Genomic DNA, 8,134 nt, shown 5'->3' on the forward strand with positions numbered 1-8,134 from the left:
CCCACATTGTCTGCTCCCCTCCCTCATTTCTAATCTGTGTGTGCAAGGACAAGATCATGTTGTAGATAGATCAATTTGGAATTTTCACTTGAAATGTTGAATTATTATAGAGTATTATAAGGAGCTGCAGTTATTCAACTGCTGACTCAGTTAGTCAGTGTTAGTTATCGAACAACTGTCAACAGCTGTTAGTATAGTTAGTGGCAGTAGATAACTAACACTGACTAACTGAGTCTGCAGTTGAATAACTGCAGCTCCTTATAATACTCTAATATAAATTGATCTATTTGTTTGATAGAAGATCCTTTACCCTACAATTGAAAGCTTTTCTCCTTATTTTTACCATACTAAAGATGCTTACACTTATAGGTTTATAGTTGGTGAAATCAATTTTCTTTTTAGCTTTTAGACTGCTGCAATCAATATTGATGATCCATTTGATAATATTTGCAATTTATCATTACTTTGGACATTTAATCAAACTTTTGTAAAGTTGATCTTATCTCTTTCAAAATTTTGAAATGCATTCTGCGTAAAACCATGCTTGCCACACACACACACACACACACACACTCTCTCTCTCTCTCTCTGTACGAAAAACTGAAAAATATGCCTGCATGATGTTTTATTTGTAGAAGTTGAAATTCAATGCTAATGAAAGAGTGTTAACAGACTGTTAACAGGAGAATATATATAGAAAATATAGAATACAAGAGGCTTCTCATAGAAACTACTAAGTCACTATCAAACTAACAGACTGCTAACAGTCTTAATGCTAATGAAAGAGTGTTGTTCTAGAATATTACAGACAAGAGTACAACTATACACTGTTAAAGCTAGATATGGTGAATGCTACTGCATGCTTCACTGTGAAGAGGATAATTGTGTAAAGGTTATGTTTGTTACAAGTTACAACCACACAACTTTGTGACCTTTCAGCAGGAAAAGTTTCAGCAGTGTTAGTGTGTTACTGACATTTGATGTGGTATAATTTCTTTAGAGGTTACCAATTTACTGACAATGTTGCTGTTAAAATAGGAGAAAACAGAGGTATAATGGACAGAAAACCATGTCAGAGTACACAATGGATGCTCTATTATATAGTGGTCATTACAATAAATACTAATAATGACAGGATATTTTGTTTCCTCAAAATCAGATTCTACTTTCCTACTAATAATAAATTTAATTATTTTATCCTGATTTTCAACAGTTGCAATGTACATTTAGGGGAAGCTGCATTCCTTTATGCTCCTTCTAAATGCGTCGCTGTCATATAGTACGGTACTTTTCTTAATCTGTTTATACTTGACCTTGAGAGGATTAAAGATTCATTTACCCTGATCTTCATTCCCTTCCTTCATGTGGCATAAAATTCATTTTCATTTACTCTTGTGAGAAGTCAGAGAAATAGCGAGAGGGCGATAACTTGGGATTTGCCTCTCTTAGGCAGTGGGGAAACTTGATTGTCCAAAAATTTGATAAATATTTTCATAATTTCGTTACCTTTTTATTTTAATATTGTCATATGGTATCAGAGCTTAGGTTATAAAGAAAGTCGTTCTCCATCGGGGACCTACTGTCCCTGGGGGTCATCTCTGCTAGTTGTCCTAGTTCCGGCGACCTATCTACACAATTACAGAAAGCCATTCTCAGATATTTAGGGTTTTTCTTTTTTTTCCCTTTCCACCGCAGTGTTCCTTCGTGTGAACAGATGGTATCAAAGCTTAGGTTATAATGAAAGTCGTTCTCCACCGGGGACCTACTGGTGGTCGTCTCTGCTGTGTAATATTGTGTGTCAATGTAGACCACACTTCATGTTATTTATAATATGGAAAAGGCAATCAGTATTGATTACAAATATTTTGTTGTATTTAACACATGCCTTTATCCTTTGTTGATCCTGGAACAACTAGCTGGTTTTAGAAAAGATAGAAGCCTCATAAGGTATTCCCCTGTATTTGTTCATGAATATAATACTTATAAAGTTGAAATGCGGAGCAGACAATAGATAAATTTAAGCTGCATATTATGGACATATATACACACACTTCGATTCTGCTTGTTATGCACGAGCAAAAAGAAGTCCTGATACATGTGGATTGGTTCTACTAAGTAGGTGGTTGCAGCTACTCTTACCACCAGTTCTATACTTATGGATAGCACAAGTCAACTAGTTTTGTAAACACAAACCGAGCAACATACGAAATTACTAATAGTTTGATCATTGCTTTAAGCTTTAGTAGGGTACAATTGTTCCCACTTGCCCAAATCCCATTGTAAAGAAAGCTCCTGCCTGCAACAACAGATAGATAAAGAAATGATCGTGTCCGAATAGCAGGTCATAGATTGCGCAGTGCAGCATATACATCCCCACTATGATCTCCAATGGGTGGATCCTGAAGATTTATGAAAAGGGTTAATATATGCATTGGATGAATTAATAGGGATTAATAGTCAAATATTGTAACCACTTTCTTTACCTTGCAGTTTAATGTAATCTAAATTTCACTAAGTCTAAAATTTATAAAAGAGTAATTAAAATATTGTAATTGTGTTCCCTTTGCTCTTTTTTCTTCTCCCACAGGCATAAGTTTATTTTTCAATGGTTGTATTGTGTTTCCTGTATGTAATTCTAGAGCAATTCAATGACAATTTGTCCTGTTGGTTGAATTAATTACTTTATTTAGACAGACTAGCAGTAAAGCAGATGGTACCTGTCTATAATTCGGAACCATGAAGTTCTTGATGGCTTAGCATTCTTTCTCTGTTTCATGGCATTTCCAAGCTTTTCAGTCACAACCCATTCATTGACACGATTTGCTTCCAAGAGTCCAATAATTGCTGCTTTAGTTCGATGGAGGGACATAACATTCTCAAAGAGTATCCAGAGTACTAGTAGATGCATGGATCTGTCCCATGTATAAGTGGATGTAGAATAATTAGGGTAGCTTAGGGAAAGTGATTTGATTGAGCATAAATAGATACATTCAGAGAGAAACTGGATAAATTTTACACTGTTGTTGTAGTCAGGACCGGTTACCTTGGGGTGGAGACTGCATTTAGAATTGTAATGGTTGCTGGGATGTATATGGCAATCTGCTTTTTGAGACTGACTTCAGGAACTATCACACAAGCTGGTATAACTATGCAGTAAAAGAAGAAAGTGACCCAATGTGCAACTATTTTCCTCACAAAGAAGAAAGCATAGACAAGATGAAGTCTCTTGAGAAGCGGTACCCTCTGGATTATACATACAGGTTTAATCAATATAAGATTTTGTAAATCTTGGTTGAATTTGTAAGCTGTTTATGAGAAAATTAAGAGGTTACATACATGGCAATAGAGGATTTCCATGGTCATTTTCTTAAAGAGATTAGCTGGACCACATGACCATCTGTGCTGCTGATATCGGTATGCTTTAAATGTACTTGGCAGTTCATTTTTTACCTAGCAAGCATCAAAATTGCCCCACATGGGTATGGGTTAGTTTACTGGTTATTCAAACTTGCAAGATTTAATATCAAAAGAATTAGATAAGTATGGATAACTCACTTTTATGTCACCCACGAAAACAAATTCCCAACCTTGCAGGCTTGCCCTTACTGCAAGGTCCATATCTTCTACTGTGGTTCGGTCTTTCCATCCTCCAGCATCTTTTATTGCTTGAATCCGCCAAATTCCTGCTGTCCCTGTATTTAATAGAGGAAATTTGAGTAAGCCTGTATGCAAAGGTGCTTGTCTGAATTTAATAAATGAGCTTTAACTGACCATTGAAACCAAAGAATGAGTATGTTGAAGAGCCCACTTCCTGTTCAACACTAAAGTGATAATCGAGTGACATCTCTTGAAGCTTTGTCATCATGCATTCCTTGGAATTCACTGTTTCGACATGAAAAAACAATTTTTAAAGAACTTTGATTTGCTGGACTCATTAATAAGGCATGCTGTCACATTGATGTGGTTGGAACAATTTAACAAGGTGTTATTGGAAGTTACTTACCAAATTTCCATCTTGCTTGAACCAAACCCAATTTTGGGTTCTCAAGCAGATAAGGGATTGTATTCCATAGAAAATCTGCATCTGGCTGGAAATCTGCATCAAATATTGCTACATACTCGCAATCCTCGACATATTCCTTCTCCAAACCCTCCTTCATGGCACCTGCCTTGTAACCATTGCGATTTGTCCTTGTTTCATATTTGACATTCACACCTTTTTGTATCCATCTTTGACACTCCATTTGGACACATTCCTGCATGTTTGAAAACACTTAATTACTGTAAATTTGCACCCAACAGATGCATATGGAATCTGCAATGAAGCTTTACTGGATTAATTGGATACCCTTAAGGATTGATTTGTTGAGTCATCAAGAACCTGAACTATAAATCTGTCAGCTGGCCATGACAGCCCACATACTGCTCCAATTGAAAGCTTGTAGACCTGGAAGCAGAAATTGAAATTTTTTTTATGAGGTAATTTATCTTTGTTCTTTTATAGTTATGAACATTACTGTTGCCATTTTATTCCACATTCCTAGTTTGGACAAACACAACCGATTTGTGTGTTCCTTTACTTTGTCAGTTTGCTGAGATTTATTATGAGTATGATTGTTCAGAATTTATAACATGTTAAAATAATGACAATCTGAAAGGACAACCTCTAATGGATCTTTAAAAGATGCTAGATTTTTTGTTAAACTAAATAATGCAAAACAAACCCCCTGAAAAAAAGAATGAATAAAAATAAAAAGTAGGATTGAGGGAATTAAATAATGAAATGTTTGAGAACAGAGAATCTAGTTGATTTTTTCCCATTTAAAGCTGGTATTAATTTTTTACTATTCGCAAATGATTAAAGAATATGGTCGGAGTTGGTGTGGTCATTCAGAATTGTAAAACACTAGCACATGATTGGGAAACTTAAATGACATTTTAGAATAGAATATCATAATTTAAATGGTAACTATGTAGAAACATCATGTAACACTAATTTCAGTCTGTGCAAAACTTACTAATTAAAAAGCAAGTTACCTCTTTCTCATTATACATAGGTATTTGGATCAACACCATGGGGAATCTTTTGTTTCTCTCAAGCTTCTGTTTCATGGCTTCCAAGTTGTACTTGGTGTATCTTTTCTTCCCCAGCACTTTGACAACTAAAATTACAATTGCCATTGCTACCCTTTCAACAAATAGCATGATTGACATAATTGAACATAGTATGACAGCTAGTTTTAGGAGTGGTATTATCACTGGGGCTCGTATTGATTCCCAGGCATAGCGCAGACTGCTTGAAGTGTCTCCTGGAACCCTGACTTCAGGCTCTTCAAAGATTAGGTTTCTCATGGGTTCTATGGTTGTAGTTAAGAAGGAATATTGAGCCTGAAGAGAACGTCACTAGGGGACAGAGGAAATTGGAGGATGGATCAATTACTCGTTGCAGGAGTGATCAAGTGGGTGTGATGTGTGTTAGAGATGAAACCTTTACTTTAAATAGGATGGAAATGCAAGGAAGGAAGATGAGGACATGCATTTGGGTTTAGGTGGAAGAACGTAGTGTGATGAGTGAGCTATTGAGAGGAGAGATATTGTTTTTGAGAGACACACGTTATTCATGCAAGCAATGGTGCTGCAACGTAGCTACCTGATAGCTGGATATGTCTTATCTTGCCGACAATTTGATCAAGAATTTTACTGTCAATGATTTTGATCCGAGTAATAACTTTGCTCGTGTTTGATCAAGTTTATGAAATTGTGTTATATTACCAGTGAATATTGGATAAAAGCCCACAGAACCAAACTGACATTTTTGGTACTTCTCCAAGGATTAAATAGTCTATTTTTGTTGAATTAATTTTCACCCATTTTCTGTAAATCTTCTAAATAGGATGTTTCTGTTAATTTGTGAGCAGGAGCATATTCAGTCATATAAAACTTTATTTATTGGCTGTTGTGATTAATTTGTTTGGGAAAGGTTGGTGAAAAATTTAAAATACTTTACAGTTCACTACTAAATGCTTTGAATTCTTCATAATTTTTTTTTCTAACAAATTAATCATAAAAGCAAATCAACAAAGTTCTATGAGTAATTATGATCTTGCTCTAAATGATTTTACTGAAACTTTGCTTTCTGATGGAGCCAATGGTGGATCAATCCATATAAGCCAACCCTACTTAGTAGCTTAGTGGTTGGTTTATAGTTCCATTTTTACTTTATGAAAAGCTTTAGGATTCTTGCATTTCCTGAGTTTATAAAACAGTCTGGTTAAAAAAGCTAAATATTATTAATAGAAGAATATTTCGTTATTGAAAAGATGGCTATCCCCTCTACTACTGTAATGATCATGTTTGCTTGTTGCCATAAAATTTTAGCATCTTCATTTCTATCAAAACTTTTTAATGCATTTTCAAACCAATATGGCTAGCTTTTTTCTCCCCCCACTTGGGTAGATATCTTGCTTTCTCTCCATATGTACTTCTTTTTTTATTTCAAAACTATATTACTTTATTTAAAGTAACACTTTGACAAACAAGAGGTAATTAGAGGAAATGAGAGTGAAGTAGGAATCATGGAGATGGTGCCTTGTTAAAAAAGTTTGATGAAACTGAAAAGTGGAATAGATAAAAAGAGGAGAGGGTGTATATTTTTATTTATATCAAAGTTTAGGAGTTCCGTGATGCTAACGTCTCTAGTAAGGAAATGATTCTAAAATGGGAAGCATGTAATCTCCTCTTGAACATTTGGCAGACAATAAAAAAGTCCGTCTTTTCTGCAATAAATTCCTTATTAGATATGAGATGGATGTCATTTTTCCTTTTATTTTCTATATTAAAGTTTAGTTTCCCTAGACCTCCCTTTTCGTTTTAGAGATGGATGCCTTTTTGTTACTTAGGTCTGGGATATTTTTGTAAAGTACTCTTATTTATTTTCCTATCTAATGTTTTCATAGCAAAGAAGGAAATGCTAAACAGCTAAATTGATTGACCTTGGAAGACTGGAATTGAATGAGGCCAATTTTGAAGTTGAAGCTATTCCATAAAAGTAGCCAAAGGATGTACATTCCTTTCTAGATATTGTTACATTGAAATTGCTTTACATTAATCCCAATTATAGTTGGATTATGCTCTCTGAAATTATATGAAGCAGATTAAGCTAAGAAATTACCACTTTGGAAAATCAGCAGTAAAAAATGACTTTTTTGTGTCTGACTCAGATAACACGTAATCATTTGGATTTATTAGAATTTTTTGAGCCCTCAAGTTCAACGTGGACAATTTTTTCTAGTATTTCAGCTATACAGTTGGCTTCCTTACAAATGGATTGTCTGTTACAAGTTATGATGGGGAAGGGGGAGTTTACATTTCCATGGTTGCTTCCCTCATTGTGCTAATTGCTAAACACTTTCCTCTTCTGCTATTGGAGGTTGAAATAAAATATGAATTACCCAGATGATGTTTTGTGTCAGTTACAAAAGTAATGAGGCTTCCAAAATGTTATGGAATCCAAGTTGCATTGACAAGGTTGTTTCCTTTTCTGGTGTGAAGTTTATATGAATATATGTCTCTGTTATGAATGAATTGGTAGCTGTGAAACAATAAATGTAGGCAGTATGTTCCTGTGTCATTATCGAGCAATTATACTGTCAGAACTCTAGCACAGCCTCGGCTTAGGCTCTTGACATATAAACTTGATTAGCATGTGAGTTGCTGGTATATCGGTATCAGTTTTGATCAGTTTGTTATGCCTAGTACTAAACTACAAACTTCAGACACTTTTATTATGTCTGTATCTTGATTTTGTGGTGCCGTTCTACTCTTTTACGTCTTTTACCACAATTCAGCCACGTATAAGTTTTTATCAGTTTTTCTGAGTTGTCGTAGGCTTGCATGTATCTGCAATATAGTATACTGTACCACATTTCAGCCACGTATCAGTTTTTCTGTGAGTTGTCATAGGTTTGCACGTATCGGCAATTTAGATATACTATTCAATTCATATGCTACTAGAGTGTTCTTGCCTATACCTGCATTTTAGAAACATGGATACACATACTTGTGCAGGTAGCAATTTTAGTGTCTAATCCCATACTCAATGGGAACTTATATATCCATACTTGCATCTATTAAA

General features: G+C 34.9%; 1 protein-coding gene across 1 annotated transcript; it reads right to left on the minus strand.

Annotated features, from left to right (window-relative positions):
* Positions 1–2,008: 2,008 nt before the first annotated feature.
* Positions 2,009–5,502, minus strand: LOC114407101 (glucomannan 4-beta-mannosyltransferase 1). Its single transcript, XM_028370074.1, has 9 exons — positions 5,038–5,502; positions 4,349–4,447; positions 4,004–4,256; positions 3,772–3,882; positions 3,556–3,692; positions 3,337–3,450; positions 3,044–3,243; positions 2,718–2,912; positions 2,009–2,399 (listed from the first exon to the last, which is right to left on the minus strand). Exons 1-9 carry the CDS (start codon positions 5,350–5,352, stop codon positions 2,240–2,242), a joined length of 1,584 nt encoding a protein of 527 aa, XP_028225875.1. The 5' UTR covers positions 5,353–5,502; the 3' UTR covers positions 2,009–2,239.
* Between the last annotated feature and the right edge of the window lie 2,632 nt (positions 5,503–8,134).

This window comes from Glycine soja, chromosome 3 (assembly GCF_004193775.1).
Source record: "Glycine soja cultivar W05 chromosome 3, ASM419377v2, whole genome shotgun sequence".
Classification (NCBI taxonomy): domain Eukaryota; kingdom Viridiplantae; phylum Streptophyta; class Magnoliopsida; order Fabales; family Fabaceae; genus Glycine; species Glycine soja.

Bases quoted from the DNA above. Each gene is read 5' to 3' on its own strand.
- LOC114407101 (XM_028370074.1), bottom strand. From the start codon at position 5,352: ATGAGAAACCTAATCTTTGAAGAGCCTGAAGTCAGGGTTCCAGGAGAC. The intron at 4,448-5,037 runs GTAACTTGCTTT...TTCTGCTTCCAG, and splicing joins CTATGTATAATGAGAAAGAG to GTCTACAAGCTTTCAATTGG. The intron at 3,244-3,336 runs GTATGTAACCTC...TGTATAATCCAG, and splicing joins TGGAAATCCTCTATTGCCAT to AGGGTACCGCTTCTCAAGAG.